Raw genomic sequence first — 24,726 nt, 5'->3', positions numbered from 1 at the left:
CAAAGAAGGGAATCTAATACTATGAAACTCTTTCAACCCATGCATTTGACCTCCCTTTAGAGCCATGTGTCCTTTGAGCCTTTTTGCAGTATGCTCTTTGATTGTTTGTCTAGTCCAGTGGGATGAGGGCAGGTGCAACAGTGTTAACCTCATTATCTGTTATATGGCTTGAAGGTATCCAATTAACCAACTAAGTTTGTTGTGCACTGGCCTGTGGGTGGCATGAAAAAGAGAACTTTGGAGGCTCACATTTGTTGAAACAAAACAAAAATATCCCTTAAAATACAATGCTCATTTCATTTTTCTGAATATTTTATTATACACTGCCATGTAGCATTATGGAAATGTTACACATCAAACATTTTCTCACACTGAAATCAATTTTGATCCTCAAGTATTTATTCATAGGGTGATTGAACACCAAGCAAGTGCAACTGCATATGTTTGTCACTGGTTAGATATAAATCAGAAAATGATCACGTCAGCTAAAATGTGCTTGCAGAAATATTGCTCTCTGTTTGTTCCATAAATTATTAATTATTTGTGTTCTGGTAAGTGTAAAAGATTGTGACATATCTCTTGCAAAAAAGTCACTTTGGCTTGTGGCATAGCAAGATGGTGAGATTCCTTAGCAATATACAGTAAGCAGGTAATACATAGATTGTAAAACATACTTAAACTTGCACAAAGATTAGCCCAACTTTTAACAGTCCTACAAATGACTGAATGACTGGCTCATGAAAGGTGTTTTTATTTTTTTTTTGGTGAGGGCTCTCAAGTCATTTTCAGAATTATTGCACGTCAAAAAAACAACATATAACCTATTTACAAACCATGGATTTAAACATGCTAATTCACTGTCGTGCATAAAGGTGGTTGGGAAACGCTCTATTTTATGTTGGAAATGTTCAAGAGGTAGTTTTTAAGATGGGATCGATCTTGGTGTCTTTAAATGCGCTAACTGGAAAATCCAAACTGAGGACCTAAGGCTGCTGTGTCATCCATCGTAATCTATTCCATCCAAACTCTTGCCATAGGTTCTGTTTAGTTTGCTGGCTAGATCTGCTTTCCTTGGCCATCGTTAGCTCTGCTTTGGTCAGACTGAAGAATGACTGGGTTACATCTGGCATATTTTAATTTGGAAAAAGGGAGAAGACGAAGTAGCATCCTTTTTTGCTCCATTAAGAGTCTGGTCCATTGCACCCCACATGTGTCCTCTTCTACAGTAATGTCTTTGACAGAATAGCAGAAGCCATCTGTCATTACATCTAAGCTCATTAGGGTTTTTTTTTTAAAGATGAGTAAGAAAGCATTCCATGATAAAGAATTTATTCGGCCTGTTCAAATATTAAACTTATGTGACAGAAGAAAGACCCAAAGACTCTGGTGGTAAATGTTGACCATTTTCATTACTGTAATAAATAAATGGATTTATCCTGAATGTTGCTTTGGAAGCAATTGCCCTGAAGATTAAACAAATGTCTCATTTTATCAAGTGATTTTTTTTTTCTCTTGGAATGAAGAAGCATGTCAATTCCCTTCAGACTCCCGACAGAATATGTCCTTTTGCTTGGAACAGGGTTTGTGACAAATAAATGGGTCTTGCCTCAGAAAACACAGTATCCAACATGCCCAGACTGACCAGGTTTGTCATTTCCATCATCATTTTTGTGAATCTCATGTCTTCATCTTGAATCTCCCCAGTGACCTTTACATGGATGAGAGGACAAACAGGTCAGTCCCTGTTTAGAGACACATTTGATTTTAAATGGAAATAAAAATCAAATGTACACAGTTCACTTACCCCAGATGTAGGTGATCAGCCAAAAAATGTTTGGTGGCCAAATTTTGCTTCTTTAGTTTAGTGCTGGAGCTACAAGGCTAACATACACTATTAGTCAATAGTTACCAAAATCTTTTCTATAAATACATCCCCAAAACTTCTCTCAACCTACTTTAACCACATTCAGGTCTTCATTAAGGTCGCACAGACTTGCCAATGTGGTACAGGACTAAAATCCGCTTCCCCCCTGGAGTCCACTTTGCATGCATGCACATCACACAGGCATATGGACACTAAATTACATTTGTGATTTCTGTTGTTTCAAACATCTATCATAAAAAAAAATCAAGGTTAACAGTTATTTATAAAAACAAACATCAGAAATCATGAACACAGTCTGTGGCGTCCTGCATGACATCTGTCGTCTAAAGTGACTTCCCTCAGTGTTCAGCAACACAGTGAAAGTTTGTTCATTATACTAGTTCATAAGTCTGTGCAATCTTAATAAAGACCTAGATGTAGTTTGAGCTGGGTGAAAGAAGTTTTGCGGATGTATTTATGGACTAATTGCCATTGACGTCTAGTGTCTGTTAGCAATATTAGCCTCACAGCTCCAGTGCTAAACTACTGAAGCAAAAAAAGAATATCAAACATGTCTTGGCTGATTGACAACATTTTGAGGAAGTTGAAAATTGTGTACATTTTGATTTTTGCTGAAACATGCAAAATAATATAATAGATTAACCTCTAGACAGCTCTACTGCCTTGGTTGAGTCCGTGTCCCAGTTCTCCTCCTGCTTGCAGTACCAGTTCTGCGGCCCTGGGTCCTGCCCTGTTGGCCAGAGGGATATGCCACTACCTGGGCTGACCCTCTTCTGACCTGCATTCCTTGTGATTCCCTCATGTCCCGAGCCATCTGTGCCAAGGTTTGGCCTGGATTCGTTTGCAAGCGCTGGAACAGACTCTCACGGTTTACAGTTCTTTTTGGGCAGCTGAAAGTTAAAGCCACTCCAGATTCTGACTTCATCTCCCTGGAGAAACCATCTGATGTTCCATCAAAGCAGCGACCTATGGCAATCTCCTTGGCAATTCGTGGGTTCTGGTCTGTGACAGTGTAGATTCCGTAGTTGTGCCCTAGGGGGTCCACAGGGGCTAACATGTTGAATGCATGAGACTCATTGTTCTGGCGAACAGGTGGGTGTTTTGTAAGGTACTCTTGCAGGAGACTGTTGATGCCTATTCGCCGACAGTTGCCTTGTGGAATGACAGTAATGAGAGACCGGTCAACAGCAGCTTGGTCAAAAAGCATACCGCCACACTTGAACTCCAGGCAAGCTGCAGAGGTGTTGGGATGGCTCAGGTCACGAGTGCTGCGGATGTCTCTAATTCCATACAGCTGACCTCTGGTCATCGGATGGGTGCCACCAAGGTTCCTTGACCGTACCATGACTTCTGTTGCCCCGTGGATCTTCACTTTGATGTAGCAAGCTCTGAACTCCTGAGGATTTGGCCACCAGGATAAGTAATCCCCAGTCCATGTTGTGAGATCACTCTCCTCAAAAGGTACCACGTTGTACTCATATTTGTCTTTCTCCACACGGAAGAACCGAAAATGATTTGCATCAACAGGTGCATTTTCACATGCAATTAAATTTTGATAAGGATATATTGGTCCATTGGTTTCATCAAAATTATTAGGATTAGGTTTGGCCAAATTTATTCTGAAGGCTGTTTTTTTAAGTGCCAGATCGTCATGATCTGAACGTTGGTAGTCTAACTTGTCTAGGTATGGTTGCGACACACCAATAATATTAGGATTCATCTTTGGAGCAGATGGGGCTGCCTCAAGTTCTTCACCGCCCATTATTGCTGTGACATAAGCTGTATATGCATCAGGTCTCTGAGCATCACAGAAGGCTGGGAGACAAGCTCCATTAGGTCCTGTTATCACACTGTCAAATCGTCCCCAAGCTCTAGGATTTGAGGAATAGCCAGGCTTGGGTTCCAGGTTTATTAGGTTGATGACTACTCCTTCAAGTTGCTCAGTAGGCAGGAACTTGTCACTCATGTACGCCCGTACCTTCACATAGCAGCGTCGACTTTCAGGTACATCTAAGTTGAACAACCTACGTTCTCTGATTTCCATGTTTCCAATTAAGAAAGTGCGCTCTTCTCTTTTTCTCCTTCCATTTCCACCAGTGGTAACCTGAGTAGTTTGGAAGTCACCTTCCTCCTCCCAGATACCTGTATCTGGATTAAGAGACCACAGTTTCATAGCAGGAATATGTTCTTGCATTTTGACATGCTCTGTATCCAAGAGCACTTGGACTTCACCAGCTCCAAGCACTTCCTGGTTTGCCTCATCTTTGAAATCAACAGAAAACATTCCATATGTCCTCAGAGGAAGAATGTCACCCTCATCACCCACAAAGTTTAAGTCTCCTGGTGCGGCGGCAGCTGTTGTGATGTTGCGAGGATCAAAGAATGTGACGCTGGCTTTAACTGTGCCCTCGTACGTTTCCCCAGTATTTTTGTGGAAGGAGTTGGGAGGTATGACCAGCTGACCGATGGGATCTTCGCCTTTTATTTCACCCAGATAAATAGTGTTGGTCTCTCCAGCATCAATGTCAACTGGTTCTTGCTTTCTCATGACTTTTACGTCATGGTATACTGCACCACCTTTTCTATCAAAGATGAACACTTTGAGGGTATCTATGAACCTTTGTGATGGGTCTACAAAGTTCACTACTAGGCGCTGGGTGTCAGAAGGGACTTGAATTGTGAATCCACCCTGATATCCTGTGGTTCCTACTCGTTCCTTTCCCATGTAAATGTGTCCGAAGCGCAAGGGTTCATTGTTGTCAGCCGCAACCACCCTACCTCGTACTAGCACTTTGGGCTCCACACACTTCTGGCAGCCACATTCACTCACAGCTTTTATTGGTAAAGTGTAGCTCCCACAGTTGATCTCCTTTGCCTCCATTTGCTTCACCCCACAGCAGAAACCAGACCCATCTCTGCATCGTAGGTCAAAGTCCAGTGATCCAGGACATTTGTTGTGAGGACAGCGACCAGCATTGTAGAACTTTGATTCTGTACCTGGCTGTTTACAGTCTATCGGCAGTCTAATCAGGTGACTTTCAGGTGTAGCATTACATGCTGGGGCTCCTTTAGCTGCAGAACAAGAAAACAGAAAACACAAAGCAGAAAAAAGTTAGCTTACAACATAAAACACATATATTTTTGCTCATTTCATAATCTAATTCTTAAGGATAACTGTGATGGCTTACAGATACATACCGTTCTCTCAACATAAATGCAAAAGACAAAGCATGCAATCAGATAGTAAATCTGAAAGAGTATAAACAAAATGGCAAAGCACATCTGCAACAAATCAATAAAGTAGACTGGCATGATGAAACATAATTACAATAGAATGAAAAGAAAATATAACAAGTCACTTATCATTGCAAATCACAAGCATATGCTACAAGAGAACAGTTGCAGCACTTGAGAAATAAGAACCTAGAGAGGTTCCTCTAGAAAAGTTCCTCTAGAAAAAATAACACAACCAGTTTAATGAATTCACAAGACAGAATATTGTTAAGATGACACACAAATAATGACACTGTAACTGTACCACAGTTACATTGGCAAGCACTTTTTGGGGAGGGGATACTTTAAAATGTATGCTGGTACAGATTATTGATTACCTGTTTAAAAAAGGTAATCTGAAATCTATTTCAAAAGATTACAATATTGATGTAAAGTATTCTGATTACATTTCTTTTGGATTAGTTGCCCTAAAGTCATATAGTTAAATAAATACAAGTTTAAAAAAATTAACCAGACATCTTTAAACATGGCAAATAGTAAAACTGCTCAATTTTTATGAAACAAAATGGCATATGGCTTTTGGAGATGCTAGTGGCATACTAATCCTTTGGACATTTTTGTACAAGTTGCTAGGACACAACTGTTCTGTTAGCTTGTCTGTTGCTTTGTCAACCACAGAGACAACAGAGACGGGTGGAGTGAGTTTATGTTGCCTGTGAAAGTTTGCAAAAATTTAGTAGGAGGCAAATAAAGCAATGTTGTATTCTTGCAGTCTGAAGAATCATGTTTGGTGTGCAAGAGGGATTTTATTGTACACGTATTATACACATTTTAATGCACTATTATTGTTTACTTGTCGAATTTAACATATAAAGGAAGTAAAAACATAAAATAACCTGTGCAAAAGTTATAGCATATTCAATATTTTATGTTTAATTTTTCCCAAAATGTTGAAACTCAGCAAATAAAGATATTGTGCACTAAATGCCAATTTAAGTCCCCTTAGAGGATGTATTAACATGTAATTTGACAGGGTGTTCAAACTTTTGCATCTGCTGTTGCTTCTGTAGTGCATTTTATCTGATGTGTAGTGCTTTCAGATTTGTAGAGATTTGTTTATTTTAAGTATTTTAATCACTGTTTTTGTCATTTTCTTTCAGATATTGATTTTTTGATTAAATCTTTATGGACTCAAGAATCGTGTAACTTAGTCGTTTCGTTCACTGAATGTCCAGATGAGGGGAAAACCCCATGAATGATGATTTGTCTAAATGTTGGCAAACCAATTAAAGCTTATGATGTCATGGCAGAGTTCACAGTCTCCAGTGTCTCTAAATTAATGACTGTAGTCAGATGGTGAGACATAATTACCACATTATACCACTACTGTAAAAGCTAGTAATTCATCTTAAAGAAAGCTGCCATGTAGCCTGATTGAGTACGATGGAAATGAACTTTGTAAAAAGTGTTCTGTAGCTGTAATGGATTAAAACACAGCAACATTAAACACGACTCACATTCATCACTCTGCTTTCAGAACTGTGGAGTGATTCACAGTTGCATTCACTCGAGTTGCGAGACAGAGTGATCATTCAGAAAAAAAAAGCTGTGGCTGATTGTTTTAGCACACCATGCTGCAGACTCTTTTTTGTCAATCTATATCTTGGATAATAAGCATCATGGGAATTAGCGCAATGTGCACGGATGTGGAAAGGCATACTCGTCTGACGAGAGTAAAAAAAAAGAGGATTTATGGAGAGTCTTGGATTTCACTTCAGTATCCAGAGCTCCTGAGCAGTGGGAAGTTTTAATGTGGCCATTGTGACTTCTTGACATCAGTTCTTGCAAAGAAAAGAATGATCTGCAATCTGTACCAACATAAACATAATAAAATGTGCCTTGCCCTCTTACTGTTAGGCACTGGAGGCCTAAATTGGAGACGTTAGTACTTCATGATAGAGTTTTCCTCCATTTTTTATCTTAATTGACAAAAAATATTGTGATGACCTCCACATAGTCCTCCATGTACATAGATGAATTGGTTCTGCACTTACCAAAAACAGTTAAGAAGGCTGGAGTGGATTTGATGCTGCCTGTCAGACTGTTGGCTTTGCAGTAATACTGCCCGGTCTGTTCTGGTTTCAGGTCACGCAAAACCAAGTCTTCTTCATACTTGTAAATTTTCTGGTCCAACAAGGTTCCGTTGTGATACCTGGCGGCCAAATGAATCAGTTTGACTGTTAAATGTAGTGCTAACCCTTACAAATGAGTTATTGCCAGTCATTATAAAAGCATGTTGGCATTTTATAATATTACTCAAACAGGTTGAATTATGCAGAAAGTGCAGATCGTAACCTTTTGACACCATTTTGTTTTGGTAAGTACAACAACAAGAAATCGTGCTTTAATTTTTTGCCAAGTTTTTTGTCATATATCGACACACAGAAACAAACAGAAAAACAAGCAGAATGAGATGACATTGATGGGTTCAAGTGCAGGTTTAATCTATCAATATTGATCTATCAGTGTAAATACATGTTATATACTGTTGTCATTAATAATTATTATCGTATTTAATAATAACTTATACAGTGTAGACTGAAATACTATAAACTAGACAACATGTTTTTAGATGTTTTATTCAATACTTTAAGTTTTTTGGTAACATGATATTCAAAAAAAATGATTTCTAGAAAGCTAAGCTTTGGGATTTAATCATTACTTTTGAAATATGGGGCATATTGGATATGCATTGTAGAAAAAATCTGATATATGTGTGTGTATATATATGTATATATACACTCAGTCAAAATGACTATTAATTACAAATTATTAATTTTTCAAGAGATATTTCTGAGGAGGTCAGATAAAATAATAAACTTTCATAAGGAAGGGGAAAGTCAAAGGACAATAAGTGAGAAAAAGAGGAGTTTCCAAAACTGGAGTTTTGGTAAGAAGCTGCTGGTGTTCTCAGAACAATGGAATGCCCACTCCAGAGTCCAGACCTCAACATTATGGAATTTGTTTGGGAATACTTGTATTACTTGAGAAGCAGAAAACATAACTAGCTTCTAACACTGAACTTTGGAGGTGTTGAGAAAAATTCCTGCAGATTTCTTTGGAAAACTGAAAGTGAGTCTTCTGAAAAGAATTTAGGCTGTAATAAAGGTAAAGTGTGGACACACTAAGAAGTGACGATTTTATTTTATGTTTAGTTGTTGAGGCTTCAGTCTAAATTTCTGTTAAATATATGTTTTCTGTTTTTTTTTCATGACTCTGAAAAAATGAATAAGTTTAATTTAGTAAACTTTAGTTTAGTAAAATGACAATAACAACTCAAATCTTCCCAGAGTAAAAAATAGTGTGATAATTTTTATGAAGAATTAGACGCTGAATTAATAATCATGATTATTTTCCTACCAGTAATATTTGTCTGGGTTGGGTGTTCCTGTTGCTTTGCAGCAAAGAATCACACGTTGCCCCTCATATCGTACTTTGTCCTCAGGATGCTTCAGAATGTATGGCTTCTCTGTAAGGCAGAAAGGTTCCAGCTGCTGTAAATGCACTGAAGCAGCTACTCTAATAAAATGCAACTGTGCCTACTGTAAAGACATAAATACAGCTCTCTGTTTTCATCTGCCGTAAAACTGCTTCCAGAAATCGTTGTTCCAGACAGTGTTATTCTTGGTTGCTGTCTGGCTGCTGTCAGGTAACACTCACTGCAGCTAATATGGACGTTTATTTATTGTAATGAAATGCTTCGCTGGCCTTACCTGAGGACCTGAGAAGAGCCCGTATCCAGAGACTCTTGCTGCTGTTGTTGAAAACTGGCACAGTGGCAGGAGCGAATTTCTCTTTGTTGATGAGCAGTCGAGCCTCAGGGCCAGAGCACACGCCAGGGATTTTGAACAGACCTTTAGTATCTGTATGGGTCCGGATAACCGTGGGCTGGTCTGAAACTGCCACACTGGCTCCAGACACTGGCACGCCGGTTACACTCAGAACTTCCCCCTGCAGTGTTTGTCCCTCACATACACAGTGGCTGCAGTCCTCACTGGGACGTCCCTCAGGACACACAATTTGGCACACTACTACAACATGCAAACATACAAAGCATTGTTTATTTCAGGATTATATTTCAGTGTGAAGGGTGTTTCAATATTCGTGCATGGAATTGCCAGTTTGTTGGCCATTTGTTGGCCATTTTATTGGAAATATCTACAGTATATGGCCGCTTTGGAGATGCACAGTTAGCCTGTCTGCTGCTGCACAGTTTATCAGCCCCCTCTGCCCTATCTATCAATGGAAAGGGACCACCATATGACCACAGTTGATCAAATATTATTTAGCTGTGGACCACTCTCAGCACAGCAATGATGCCAACACAGTGGTGGCATGTTAGTGTTACACTAGTATATTAGCGTTTTTAAGCACTGCATATTGTAGTCTGTTGTGTGTGGGCTGTGAGTTGCAAAAGTTTGGAAAACACTGACAGGGGCTGCGTGTAAAAAGTGGCCCAGATCTGATTTACTGCCCACATCTGATTTCATTGCTTGGTTATTGACATTATCTTTGTAATGCAACCTGTACCTGACATCAGTCTGAACAGTTCACGCTTGTGAACTGACCGGCATGTTAAAAAGAACACTGATTCACCTGGCATGCTCATCCAAACACAGCTGTCCTCTATATTTACCTTAAGACTAAAAGATTCCTTTCACATGACATTGAACTTTAACATGTGCAAACTTATACTTTAAACTTGGAGGACAAACAGCAGATTGACCACGCTAGATGAAATCGCGTAAAAGAGTAAAAATGATAAACTTCTGTGCTTGTTTTATCAATGGAAAGTGACCAATCAGAGATGGAAAGATCATTTTTTTATGTTTACCTGCCATGAAGAAGAATGCTACATTCTCGGTACCAAACTCAGCAATATATATTGGATAAAGAGACTGGATCCAAGTGAGGCTCATTTTACTCTCTTGTTTCTCTTTTTTTCCAAACTATCCTTGAAGTAAAGCTGATTTTGAATAGCTGTTTGATTTCTCTCTTCAGAAATCATGTTTATTTGTTTACATTGCCTGCATTTGTGTCATTCCTGCACAATAAGAGAAGATGTGTAGTGCTGCCATAGTATCAGGCAATTTGATGACGTTGCCATAAAGGGTCTGTTATGAAGGTCTTATGATGATAATTCAATTGTATTTACATAAAAGATGCGTTATTTTCATTACTTCTGTTTGTTTTTTGCTGTTCACGCTGTCACACAAAAGACAAATCTGTGTCACAAATGAAGAAAAAGATCAGATTTGGGCCTTTTTTGCCTGCAGTTTTAATGTAGTTGCCTAGGAGAACAACTTGCCAGCGGGTGGCACCAACATTCCAAAAATCACACAGTGTGTGTACCACAATATTTGTGTGTATATGTGAGATATTGCTGGTGTGGCTTGATGCCGGTTTCATCCCTCTCAATGATGCACACAAAGCTACGTGAGTGCTCAGAGCTCCCCCTTGTGGAGAAACCTCATCCTGCTAAACATGAATGAGCCAGGTCTATGTGCCTTGCATACAAAAACAATAAATCATTACAGCAGAAGCACTCTGTAATTCAACTATAGACAGCTGTGGAAAATCATGAAGTGTTCTATTTTCCAAACTATTAGAACTCACCTGAGCCATGGGGACACTTAAGCAGTGTTTAAAATGCTTTGGATTTTCCTCAGACAGAGAGTATCATAATCTGGGAAGTGCACAGCAGGGAGAGTAGGAAATTTGGATTTGGGGCTGGAGCAATGCAAGCACCAAGTAAGTTTGTCTAGGCCGCCTAAGCTTTGGGGTCCCTACTGGACCTTCTCTTGCCCTTCATCGGTGGTCAGTTGGTGGACTATTTTTATTCATAAGTGGCAGTTAAATGTGTAAAAACTTATACTCACATCACCACAATATACACTACCATGCAACTACGAAATAAAATCATGGTCAGTGGTGGTCCTGTGGTGGTCCCTTCCCATTGATGTGCCTTGCAAAGCACACCTTCATGGTAGATGTTTCTAACAAACTGGCAATTCAGTACATATGCACTTTTAATACATGCAGCACCTGGACATGGCGTATTTCCACACTTCTGGACTTCTACTGGCCGTCCTTTGCATTGGAGCTTGTCCGAGGATTTGATGCACGTTCTCCGTCTGCCTCTTCGACCTTTCCCACAGGTCACTGAGCAAGCGCTCCACAACCCCCACTGACTCCACTTGACTGCTTGGACAAGAGACAGGGGAATGCTGCAGTGAGTTTACAAGGCTGACCTTTTAGGGATCAAATCAGCCCGTCTGGATAATCTGCATGGATGAAAGCCTCTTTGAAGAGGTGGTACATTGATTTCTTGATCAAAGCCTACAAAGCTTTTCCATACATGGAGATGTGTCATAATTAAGCCAGCTAAGTGGATGCCACATGTATCATTACAACATCAAGGGCTTAATGTCCCAAGGAAAGCTGCCTTTAGTCAACAATGTGACAGTGTTTATTCAGAGATCTTGTTTGAACTCAGCTACTGTCAAATGAGAAGCAAACATTTTTACTTTTTTAACCCTTATTTAACAAAAATACCACACTTTTCTTTTTGTAAGCTGTGCAAGAAGCTATTTTATTTCAGCAAAAGTGAACGAGAACATTGATGAAGAGTTTATACACTACCATTTAAAAGTTGCTTTAAAACTCAGTTTAGTTGCAGATAAACTGTGCATCCTTCATTTATTTAATTATTTGGTCAACAAAGGCCATTAAGTTAAGTCTTCATTTTTCAGGATCTATTTCTGAGGAGAATTAGACATGAGATGATCCACTTGCATAAGGAATAGGTGAAAAAAACGAGTTCAAAAAAGTATTAAAAGAAATAGAGAAAACTGGATTCCTAACCACCATGCAAGACCTGGTAGACCACCAATCTTTGAGAGAGAGGAGAAAATCAAGCTCCACTCTTGATTCAGATCTGAAAAAATCCACAGGTGTTTCTGTCCATCCTTCCACTGTGAGAAGACAACTCAGTGCTATGAGACTGAAAGGATGTGTAGCTGTCAAGAAGCCGTTACTGAGATAAGAAAACTGACAAAAAGAATAATAAATGTAAATCAAAGAAACTGCTGGTGTTCTCAAAACAAAGATAATTGGAAGACCAGACCTCGTCATCACTGAATGTGTTTGGGATTACTTGGATCGTTAGAAGCAGAAAGTGCAACCAACTTCTAAGACTGAACTTTGGAGGTGTTGAAAAATATCCCTACAGATTTCTTTGAAAATATGAAAGCAAGTTTCCAAAAAGAATGGAAGCTGTAATAAAGGTAAATGGTAAACACATTAATTGCTGAAAATTTGACATTATATTTAGCTGTTGAGGATTCTCTGATTTTCTGTTAAATATATCTTTTCTGCCACTGAAAAAATGAATAACTTGTGCTTAATGGTCGTTTTGACTGTAATTCAAAAAATTAAATGATGTTTTACACAGAACTGTATAAAATGACTATAATATGCTGGCCCCTAGGAAGCTAGGAAGCAGTTAAAAAACTAAAACTTTTCAGAATGATAATATACAGAATGTCTCATATTTCAAAAGTTATAATCAAATCCTGAGGGAGATAACTTGATGAATATGCTAATTCTTCTATACCTAAATATCATTTTTTTGTCTAGTTTATCTTTAAATATGCACTGAATTTGTCAGTATTGCATATAAAATAACAAAAAAACATTAATGAAACAAGTGATGCCCTGCGATGGACTGGCGACCTGTCCAGGGTGTTTCCTGCCTTCCGCCCAGTGACGGGGTAAGCTCTAGCTCCGCCCCCCCCGGCAACCCAGAAGAATAAGCGGCTTAGAAAACTTGTGTGTGTGTGAGAAACAAGTGATTGCAAACTTTTGGTGTTTTTTTATACCTTTCAACAAACAGTTACACCTTCATTTTGCTTGGCTGGTTACCTTGGCATGGTGGGGTAGAGCACTCTCTGCGCTCGGTGTGTGGGCCGGGACAGGTTGGAGTGAGCAGCACAGGCAGAGACTGAGTGCTCATGCATTTCCGCCGACGCACCTGGATGCCCACATCATTGCAGGCAGTAGTTGAACAAGGACCCCATGCACTCCAGTCCGTCCAGTAGGCTTGAACTGAAGCAGTAGAATAGCATGTGAAATCAATATTTTCTTAAAAACCATAAGCACACTGATCCATCTCTGTCTTGTACACTGCAGGTCATAGCCCACAGCATGGAGGAAGCTACTGTGACTGACTGTTGCTTGACTAATAGTACCTGGTGGACACTGGAATCGCACATGGTAGTTGGAGCAGATGCGTCCGTACGGCTGTTCTTTATTGATGCACCAGAAGCCCTTCTCCAGGCTGGAATGCACCACCTCCCCAGTGTCTGCGGCGGCTACCCAGTCAGTGGTGCGGGCCTCCATGGCCACCGGCCGTGCGCACACCCTTTCTCGGTAGTAGAAACGAATGGCCTCCAGCCTCTCATAGTCTCCATTACCACCCGGATGATCGATGTTAAACCACGATGTCCACTCTGTCACTCCTGTGTTGCAAAGATCAGCCTAAAATCAGCCTAAAATTACTCTCAGGTAAAATAACTGTTGGTTCAATTAAATGATTACTCAAGTAGAGGTAAAAACAGGTTAAGAATATCAGAATTTCCTACACTGTCAGAAAAAAGGTACTGTAAAAAAAGGTACATTTTGTCCTCCAAGGTACAAACTATGTAAATGTACCCTCAGAGGTGCACAGTGTCTTTAAGATGCAGTTGTGTCCCATAAGAGTTTTAAGTTTACACTATATTCACTTTTCCAAATATTTATTTTCATATATTTAGCATGAAAAGCCTAAAAACAGTGAAACAAAAATTGAGTGAACTTTCTGTTGTAGCCATAGACCAGTAGCTTCCAATTCTGGGCCTGGAGTACCCCTGCCCCACAGCCCCTCAGGATGGTCCTGTTAACTTCTTTCCACTGACTCTATAGTGGCCATTTCACCAGCACAATGATAGAATTGATTTGGACACTGTTGGCTCTCTGTAAAAATATTGTCTCACTGCATTGAGCTGCTAGCAAGCAATGATGGGCGAAAGGGAAGAAGTGAAAACCTTGTGCTGTGAAAACAATTCACACCTCCCCACAAAGAGGACTCTGCCTCTATGGATTATGGACAGCACTGTTGCAGCTTTCTTGATATCCTAAAAATATGTTAAAACACAATAAAATCACTTTTATAAATGTTGCTTCCTGGCTCACCTACAAATTCAGTTCTCTTTCAGTTTTGTAAATCATAAACATTTCAAACAAAATATATTCCATCAATGTTGAAACGTGCCTAGTGCAAAAACTGAAGGACCTCTAAAACAGGTGGAAATTTCATTTTATGGCTACTGTGGAAAGCGGTTAATTAGCTGATTAAAAGGATAAGGTGTGTTAGAGCACAGGCTGGATACTCTAGCACCACGATTTGGAACCACTGCCATATAGCTGTTGAGCAAAAAATGTATGAGTAGTGTAGTGCCTCTGCTCAAAGCTTTCTTTTTTAATCCATTATCTTTCAGGCCAAGTCACACTCCAAGGACTGCATTCGGTATACCAGGGAAAGCTGTAAAGACATCCAACTGCTCCTCTTGTTTCAATTAAAATAGTTGGTAACTGCCAGTGTGTCATTGCTTCAGCATTACATCGACTCATATTGTTTGGGCCCACATTCAAGGAGTGCTTGTGGTTCTGATTATTTCATAATTCACACTGCAGGAAGTCACACTTATTTCATATCATTTGGTGCGTTAGACACTGACTATCCTTGCCACAGGTATTAGTCATTATTACTTCCCAGTTCATCATCAGCCAAGTGACTGCTCATGACACACAGGTGAACTGACAACACCACCAAAAGAACATTAGTTCAACCATAATGACCTGTGGTCTGGGGTTCAAAGATGCTGTTGTAGGCCAACTTTGTGTTCCTGGTCCTTTGGCTGGACTTCCGTACCTGAGAGTTGTTCCAGCTAGAACCTGCAGGCAGTAAGAGAGAAAATAACATCACATTGTCGCAAGAAAAACGGGAATTTTATAATAAGGAAAAATCCTTAGATTCCATTCCGAGCCATTCTGGAACATTTCTATTGGCCTATTCCACATGCTATGCTTGCACAATGTACAGGGCCGGTGATTGCAACCGGTGTTAAATAGTGAAAAACAAATGGAATGAAGTGGACAAGCTGTGTCTTATTCATTTGTCAGACACTTTTATCCAAAGTGACATGACTGTAAGATGATCCAGTCCCCAATCAGTCCTAAGTACTTAAAGATTAGTTCTTGACGACACGTTCCTGTTTGCAGTCCATTGTCAAAACAATCCCTAGCCAGCATGTTCCTCAGGTTGCATGTGTGTCTGTGAATGCAGATGGAATGTTCGGTTTCAAGGGTGAAGTCTGTAGAAGACACTTGATCTTCATGTGCTGTCCCTCGGGTGTCTGCCTTTTCAGTGTTCTTTGTCATGGTGCCATCAGGAGTCCAAATGGCAGCCTCATGTACTCATACTACCCCAACACCCAGAGGTGTCAGTAGCCCATCTGGAGTATCTCCAGACAGATGCGTGTGAGCACCTGATACCTGATCCGATGATGGTCAGCAGAAGGGGTGCATGCACTTCTGTAGACCACAGGCTCTCTCCTGGAGAGGAAAAAAGCCCTGGCCAGCCAGGAGCTCCTGCACACATATGGAAAAGTACTGCAGCCTAATTGTATCAGACGTATTCTTCCTCTATTCTCTCTTCCATGACCTCCTTTTTAAGCAGCTATAGCATGAAGGATGCGGTTGTATGTATCAGACTTCTCAGATTAAAGGTGCTGATGTAGGACTATATGTTACTAAACATTTCAGTCAACCAGGTCATTAAAATGTATAGTTCAACCCTCTGGAGTCCACGAATTTGCTTGCATGTCAAATTCAATGTTTCTGTATATGTTTCTCTCTCTCTTTTTGATAACACATTGCAGAAATATGGTTTAAACATTTCCTGAATCTGTAGAGTCTCTCTTTTAATTCCATCTTATCACAAGATTGTTTGGGACTCATATCTGGAGTTATGAGGCTATGAAGAGTGGTTGAGAAACATGTCATCTGCCTCTCACTCTGTGTAACTGGTGGATTTGTGTGTCCGCCTACATTTTGTGTGAAACTGAGCAATTCTGGAATTCACTAAGGACTTACCCATCATGTCGGAAACGCTTCTTCGTTCAGTCTATATCTGAGAAACATGAAATGGTGTGCAAAGAGTTTACAGCTGATGAAGCTGCTGCAGCAGTTTTGGAAAGTAGTGATGAAGTTTTTTGATATGAAACATATGGGTATCGTATATGCAAGTCCCTTCAAAGGCAAATTTAAGAAGATGAACAAAAATCGAGAAAATGCCCTTAGACCCCAGAAGATCAAGCAGGGAATTCAAACAGGGACAGTACAGGGAATGGAAACCAAAACTGAAGAATATTACTTAAATGTATTTATATTAGTTTAGCATTTCCTGTTAGTCATTTCTAATCTCTGGTATCAAAACAAGGCCTCTGGCCCTGTAGTGTGATCTTGAAGAGGTTTATCAACTCAGCTGAGGGGCTAAACTGATGAAGACCCTCGGATGTAACAGTACAGATGTAGATGAAACATCTTCATGTCTATACTTCATAATATTAGACTAGTTTTTGCCTTGCACACCCATATCACATTCTAGAACTTCATTGAGGACACCTGAATGGCACATGCTGCTGGGAGAGGAAAAAGGCAGACATGGTCAACTGTGGTTCCTAAATGAGTCATAAACTAGACATGGGCACAGCTTAGCAGCTAGCCACTGTGCAACCTCTGTATGGGTTTCACCAGACCACCTACCTAAACCCAGAGTTTCAGCTGCCGTCCACAAAAGCTGCATCTATTAATATAAATCTTCACAGGCTATAAAAGATTACTTTTCTAGGAGTGGGCTGTGATGAAAAAATCAGGTCTGAGAAATCTGTGCACACAGGCCATTCTTTCAGAGGGGACGTGTCCAGCGAATGTAGCCAATCCGTACTTCCCCTCTAGAAATAATGCAGTGCCTTGACAGTTGGTCATTACTGGCTCTATTTGCGGCACACACACTGAAGCGCTTATCTTCAGCAGACATGTCAGTTGCAATGTGAAATCTTCCAGGGTGATGAACTCCCCAAAGTCATTTTATGTGATTATACTCCTCTGCAATATAGCAAATGTTTCCTTCACAGGTTAACCTGAGCGAGTTCCCTGACACTCCTTCCCCAGAGCTCCTCATATGACATCTCTAGAGCCTAAGGCCACTGCACACTGGACATGCTGTGTTGTGCAGTGCCCAAAAATTTAAAACCATTGTTTCTAATTAAGATGAATGAAATCAATTAAATCCAAAGGTGAATTAAATTAAATTAATCCCAAAATGAGACCGCACACATCAATGGTATGGATGACATGTGGCTTGAAATTTACACTGGAAAGGCAAATGCTAATGGTCTTTTACTGGGGATGTATACAAGTACTCCAATTTGAGCTGCCAGTACTCAAATAGTTGTTCCATTTCATCACAGGAGGACAGAGAAATTATACAGACTAACAGTTTAATGAAACACTGCTTTTATGTTTGTGCCACTCCAAAATTGATTGAGAAGGCAGATGTAGCTTGGCTGTATTGCTAACTAGGCTAACTACTTTAGCTGATGCTAGTTAGGTTCCAAAACAGCAGAAATATGTTTCTCTGATGAACTAACATGTTGGAGGAGAAAACACCTCAGCGGGTCCCTTCCCTTGGCTTATTATCAATAACAAAGCACATTTTCAATGTATTCCTCTGCATGTGGCTACATTTTTTATGTTACTTGTTTGTTTAGCATTTTAACACTAGAGCTAGCACATAAAAGAGTAAGCCTTCATAGTTACTTGTCCCTTCATCACGATTAACCGGATATTCATTTATTAACTCTTGCAATTACTCAAAAATATCAAAATTATTCAGAATGTACATCCCTATGTGTTACCTCAGCTAACATGGTCATATTGTAACTCCACCTTGTACATTTTAGCTTGAAAACAGTTTATGAAGAGGTTGTCAGCTGGACCAAATGTAAAATAAATTTATAAATGCATAAAAGAGTGCAAAATGAACTTAAGTTTGATGTGTATCAGCACTCACTTTGGGCTTTTTCTGCCATGTGACATTACATGATGCATCCAGTGAGTGGTGGGCTTAAGAGATACAACAGCAATCTAACATGATACTTGAAGATGTTTTAACAGTACATCTTATGTGGGTCAAGTCTGAGGTTTGAAGGTTGGAATGGACAACACACCAACAAAAGAGAAGTAACAAATAATTGCCAAAATGTGATAATGTCATTTAAAAAGCTACTTATTTGCAGTTTGTTGTTGCTGGCCATACAAAATGCCAATTTTACAGGATAATTCAAAAAGTTTGCTTTTAATGAAAGTCAATGTAAAGAGACTTTATTTTAAGCATTTTTTGAGCATTTTTGTTGGTCCATTAATCATGATAATTTCACACAATGTAAAGAAATACTTTTTTTTTGGGACAGTGACATTATGCAGTTACTATACATGGGTTGTTGTTGCTCACAACCTCTTATTAAGTGGTTTAACTTTGTACATGCAGTTGTTCCGTGTTCCAGAAATACTGATGATAGAACAGTGCATCATGATGTAATTGCCCACCCCTGGCGCACACATGCTCTAGAGAAGTTACTGCTTCAATAGAGACTATGCAGAGTTTATTGGACCATTCCTCAAACTGCCCCGCGCAGTCCCTTATTGATTGTGCTACTGTGGGCTTTTATTTCTTAAATTAGCACATCTGGGACCTTAGTGGTCTCCATGAATAAATGGAGAGATTAAAATTGTTTGGTTTAATTTTAGGCCCTCTCAATCTGAAGTTTTACAGATGACCTCATTTCAAAAGATTTGCCAGGAGGTAAATAATTCAGTCAACATCCATCTTCCTCCCAATAATAACTCAGCACAGTAATAGGATACCGCTGCCTTAGTGCATATGGGTGTTGGGGGATTAGCTGTGGCAAAATTTATGTTGCGGTGGAAACAATAGGTTAGCAGCAGCCAGAAGTATGCCAGCATCTTTGAGCGGTACGCGTGGGTCCTCTTAACTTAGCTGCTCCCTCATAACAGCGAGGCTACTGCTGCATTTATTCTGGGAAGCAGTGGTCACTTAAGAGAGGCACTTTCCTCTGAACCCTACAACATTTTCCAGTTTTACTGTGCAGAGTTCAGCTTTACCGGTGTCCTTCCAGGTCTTCTTACGTCACCTTATAAAGTCTGCACTGTGACCAATTCTGTGCAAGTACAAATAATCTATTCATACTATTTTCGGTGTAGGTGGTTTTTAAGGAGTATTGCCTTTTACAAGTGCTTTGCTGCTAAAGGCCAGGAGCTAATAAAAATAATGCATTCTTAAAATTGCCTTGAAAAAAAGGAGCTTCTGTCGGAACTCCTGCACCAAAACTTAGCTGGCAGCGACACAACCCTGTCTACAGGTCTGGGATTGTTTTAGGTATTCCAGACGCTTGTACAAGAAGAAAATGTAATGTTATGTAAGCTGTTGGATAAACTGAGGTTTGTGAAGTGGTGTGATGTAGATGCGTAATAACAGGGGTGGCACTGGAAAGCTCTTTAACGCTGCCCTGGCATCTCATGGAAGCCCAGTAACAAGCGCTTATTTGTTCGAAATCAGGCAGGCGGGAACCGTGGCCAGCTGCTGGTCTCCTGACCACATTCCACATCCCATCATGTATTAATGAATGTGAACGAGAGCCAAGAAGATTTTTTGACCGTGTGTGTGTGTGTGTGTGTTTACTCATGGTTTGCGGACATGTGGAAGCAGTTTTGCCCCGTTGGCTCGTACCCTGGCTGAGGTGCACTCAGATGTTGAGGTTTGTCTGATTAGGTTCAGGATGAGATTAGAAGCCACCGACTAAACATTCCGCAACCTCCACTCGAGTTTGGGTTTGGGTCAGATGCATCTGCGCCCCATTATCCCAAATGGAACTGTCTCCCAGCACTGAATAATGACAGAAAGCTAGCCGCAGCGCTACCTCTGGGAATTTAAAATGTGGTGTGATCTTTCTTTCCATTTTTATCTTACAGTCTAAAGATCAATGACATGCACATGAGCTGACGTTGCTTATTGCAGAAGAACACTTCTAGATGTTCACCCAGATTGCACCGTATCCACTGGCTATGGAGAGGGACATTCACAGCACGTAACCTCTCACAAATCTGCTTTTGCTTCTTGTTCCACATCAAAGTGCCTGAGATACATATCCTCCTCAGGGGGAATGATGGCCAGTTGAATGGAGCTCCAAGCATCTGGAGAATGGATCGTTTAAATGGGGCAGATGAGTGAGCGGCAGTATTTACCTTGGGTGTGTCTCGCCCCATCTCGGACATGCCAGCCTGGCACGGGCCACAGCGGTTTACAGCTTGTTACTGAATGACTGAGCGACATCTGCTTATTTAAAACCCTGATTTAAGGCCAGCGCCAGAGTCGTCCACCGGTTTTCCATTCCACCGGAGCTGCAGCTGTCTCCTGTCGTTAGGAAGCAGGTAATAAATTCCACTAGTGGTTGAGGTGGAGCGGAGATGAGAGCAAGTGACAGAGGACGGACGAGAGGTGTGAGAGAAAGATGGAGAATCGGTTACCTGTCCCGTTTACAGATATTTCACTTGAACATGAATCAGAAAAGTGGAAGTTGGGTCTACATTTTATTCTTCTCAACTGTCAGTATTTAGTGAATGAGTTTGTGGAGGATAAATGGGGACAAAAAACTCCACAGATATTTGTCACTGATGTTCTTAGTGGTTCTCAGACAAATAAGTTAGGTTTTCAGAGAATAAATGGAACTAAAGTTCAGTTATTGGGCAAATATTCCCTAGAGGTCAATAATACCCCTATGAAAGAAGCACATACATATATGCGGATATTAAGAATGTATGTACAATATATGAATGTGGTTTTAAAATATATATTGCTGTTATCGGAACAAAACCTAGTATCACCAAAATGATAACTTTACAGGAGAAAAAACGTACTTTACTTTTAATGTAAGTTAATATAAGCAGACTGTTTCCTAAGTAATTTTGGGCCATTTCTTTTGGTCCCCTCTTTATGAAATTTACACACAATGTAAAGGGCAACAGGTATTTTCAAATTATGTCAAAAACTGAAAAACAACAAAAATGGAGGAACAAGGTTTTGTTCCGACAACAGCAATATTTACCTGTGCTATTATTGAAATCTATGCACATGTAGATTAAATATATCACTGTTAAACCTTGTATCTCCAAACTATACAGGAGAAGCAAAGAACCTACTTTACTTTTAATGTAAGTCAATGGAACCAGACTTTTTTCCAAGTCATTTGGGTGATTTTTTTAGTCCATTCATCATGAAATCTACACACAATGTAAAGAGTAACAGGTACTTTCAAATAATGTAAAAAACTGAAAAACGTCAAAAATGTAGATACGTTTTCTTCCGACAACAGCATATGTAATAGTGTCAGTTTGTAATGTTTACATATGAGCCCTGTAATGAAAAACAGTAAATGTAACATTTTTTTATAAAAATCATATATATAGCATTGTTTGGTGCCCTGTATTTAAAATTAAGGGGTCACTAAAAGGTAATAAAGCATAGTTTGGCCTTTTAATGTAAAAGGTTGTACAAATTAAAGTAGAAAATAAAATAACTGATAATCCAAAAAAGTATGAAATGGTTCTTTGTTGGAGGGACAAACTTATATGGAAATATATTACAAACTTGATATATAATTTGAAAAATTCATTAATTAATATTTTTGACTTATGGGTACTTAGAATATGCTACTTTAAAACTTTAAGTTAAGATCAAGTTGTTCATTTGCTTAGAAAAAGTAAAGCAATTGGTTTCTCAATGTTTTAGAGTACACTCAATGTTTACAGTATATGTGCAAAAACTGACCATCTGGGGGTCCCTGAGGACCACCTTGAACACCACTGCTTTGGGGCACCAAAAGTGGCTTTTCTAAGTCATTGTTTCAAAGAACTATTTTAGAAAACTTTAATATTAAAAGCAATAATGAAAAACAGATTTGGTTAATTGTCTTAATTAGTAGATGTTATTTTGGATTATATTAAATCAATAAGGAATTCTGTTGTTAAAAATACCTGTTTACATATAAACATGAAAGACAACTAGGAATTCTCCAATATGGTGTTTCTCATTAAATCTTCCACTTCAGAAATGTCAATCACCCAAAAGGATGTGCAAAAGTCAAAAACAGAATAAAACAAATGCGAAGAAATAACAGTACAGTGTACAGTACAGTGAATGTACCAAATGTACTCAAATGTGAACACTGGTTTCACATGAATAAAGTATATTACATTGTTACAATATCTGAAAGACAAAATTCTGTTGATTTAATATATTTCATTTATGTGGAAATAAAGTACATATTAGAATCAAGTACATTTAAGTGCTGAACAGTTTCCAATTCATATATAACTGACTCTATATATAGCTATCCAAAGCTCCCCTCTCTTCAGTCTTATTAAAGGCAGATTACTGACATACCTTGAACCAGAGTGAAGACAGAGCACAGTACCAGTGCCACTCGCACCCACGTCCACATGGTGCCACTCTCACAGGCAGACTGCAGCGGGTTCTTCTGGGCTGAAAAAACTATATTCTGCTCTGACTTGACAGGAAAGAATTACACAGGTGGGTTCAGTTTTTCCTGTCCTTCAAACCAAGTCTGATGAATGTTGCACATTTCAGAGAGAACAGAGTTTTAAAAGACAGGCAGTGTGGTGAGTGGTCCAATCCAGCCCCCTCCTGCCTGCCATTGGCCAGAGCACATCTAAGCACATCTGAAAAAAGACAAAGGTAGGAAAGGACTGAATGGTGGAGCCTCGCTTCTTCTTTAAAGAACCATGTCTGTCTACGGGATGTGTGAGTGTGAAGAACCTTTTTGAAGTTGAAAGAACTTCCACATAATGTAGAGGTTATAGAGGTTGTTCCTAGACCTATACATCTAAGTGAAGAACCATCAAGGAACTTGCAGATTTTTTTGTATGAGAGTGAAAATATTGAGAACTACACACTTAAATATAAAGGTGCCAAGGGTTCTTTGTTCAGAGCCATAAAAGAAGCATTTCTGGTTCCCTGTAGGACCTTTCAGTGAATGGTTCTTTGAATCATTTTTTTAAATGAGATGTGAGTATGAGGAACTTTTTTGAAAGAGAGTTGAAAGAGCGTCCAAATAATATAAAGGTTCTTGGGAGAACCCTTAAGTTGGTAAAGAACCTTTTCATTATGTAAAAGTTCTTTAAACCATTAAAAGGTTCTTCACACTCTTTTTTAAACATGGTTCTTTCAAAAGTGGTTCTTCAATGACATCACTCAATGAACACTTTGTGGTACCTTTTTTAACAGTGCAGAAAAGGCACTTGTGGATCCCTATAGAACCTTTCAGTAAATAATTCTTTAAAGAATCATTTTTTATAAATGAAATGTGAGTATGAAGAACCTTTTTAAAGTTGAAAGAGCCTCCAGATAATACAAAGGGTCTTGAAAGAACCCTTAAATTGGTAAAGAACCCTTTTATTATGTAAAGGTTCTTTAAACCATTAAAGGGCTCCTCACACTCCCAAATCTCTTTTTCAATAATCATTCTTTAGAAAACCAAAAGTGGTTCTTCTTCTAATGCATTACTTAAAGAACCCTTTGTGGGATTTTTTTTGACAGTGTAGAAGAACCACTTTTGGTTCCCTAAACCTTTGAATGGATGGTTCTTTAAAAAACCTTTGTGTAAATGGGACGTGTGAGTATAAAGAAGCATTTTTAAGTTGAAAGAACTTCCACATAATGTAAAGGTTCTACACGTTTTTCCTAGAACCATACATCTAAGTGAAGAACCATTAAGGAATTTGTATTTTCAAGCATGCAGATTATTGGATGAGTGTAAAATATTAAGAAATATGCTCTTAAATATAAAGGTTCCAGAGTTCTTTGGTCAAAGCCACAGAGGAAGCACTTTTGGTTCCCTAAAGAACCTTTGAATGGATGGTTCTTTAATTTGTGTAAATGGGATGTGTGAGTGTGAAGAAGCTTTTTAAAGTTGAAAGAACTTCCACATAACATAAATGTTCTAGAGGTTTTTCCTAGAACCATACATCCAAGTCAAGGACCATTTAGGAATTTATTCTTTAAAAGTGTACGTTTTTCCTGGTGCATATAAAACATTAGAAATTAGCTGGTAAAATGAAAAGTTACTATACTTTTGAAGAACTCCTGGGTTCTTAAAGAACCTTTCGGTGGACAGTTCTTTAAAGAACCAATTTTGTAAATGAGATGTGCAAGTGTAAAGAACATTTCTACTACTTTAAAGACCCTCCATGTAATGTAAATGTCTTATACCAATATTTTTCCCTCTAGAACTTTACATCCAGACTACAGGCCATTTAGGAACCTTTATTTTTTAAGATCATACAATAAT

General features: G+C 39.2%; 1 protein-coding gene across 2 annotated transcripts; it reads right to left on the bottom strand.

Moving 5' to 3' along the window:
* Nucleotides 1–735: 735 nt before the first annotated feature.
* Nucleotides 736–23,067, bottom strand: cilp2 (cartilage intermediate layer protein 2). 2 transcript variants are annotated; one of them, XM_036586969.1, is made up of 10 exons: nucleotides 22,803–23,067; nucleotides 15,077–15,172; nucleotides 13,429–13,698; nucleotides 13,103–13,285; nucleotides 11,225–11,383; nucleotides 8,893–9,210; nucleotides 8,540–8,648; nucleotides 7,174–7,331; nucleotides 2,529–4,957; nucleotides 736–1,708 (listed from the first exon to the last, which is right to left on the bottom strand). In XM_036586969.1, the coding sequence occupies exons 1-9, from the start codon at nucleotides 22,858–22,860 to the stop codon at nucleotides 2,541–2,543; spliced, it is 3,768 nt and encodes a 1,255-aa protein (XP_036442862.1). In that variant the 5' UTR covers nucleotides 22,861–23,067; the 3' UTR covers nucleotides 736–1,708; nucleotides 2,529–2,540. The 2 variants fall into 2 exon arrangements, with proteins under 2 accessions (XP_036442862.1, XP_036442863.1); XM_036586970.1 differs by having other exon boundaries at nucleotides 11,225–11,380; nucleotides 22,803–23,066.
* Nucleotides 23,068–24,726: the final 1,659 nt, after the last annotated feature.

Source organism: Colossoma macropomum, unplaced genomic scaffold, assembly GCF_904425465.1.
Source record: "Colossoma macropomum unplaced genomic scaffold, Colossoma_macropomum, whole genome shotgun sequence".
Taxonomy (NCBI): domain Eukaryota; kingdom Metazoa; phylum Chordata; class Actinopteri; order Characiformes; family Serrasalmidae; genus Colossoma; species Colossoma macropomum.
The sequence above is the reverse complement of the archived record's forward strand: the minus strand, read 5'-3'. Positions and strand labels throughout refer to the sequence as shown.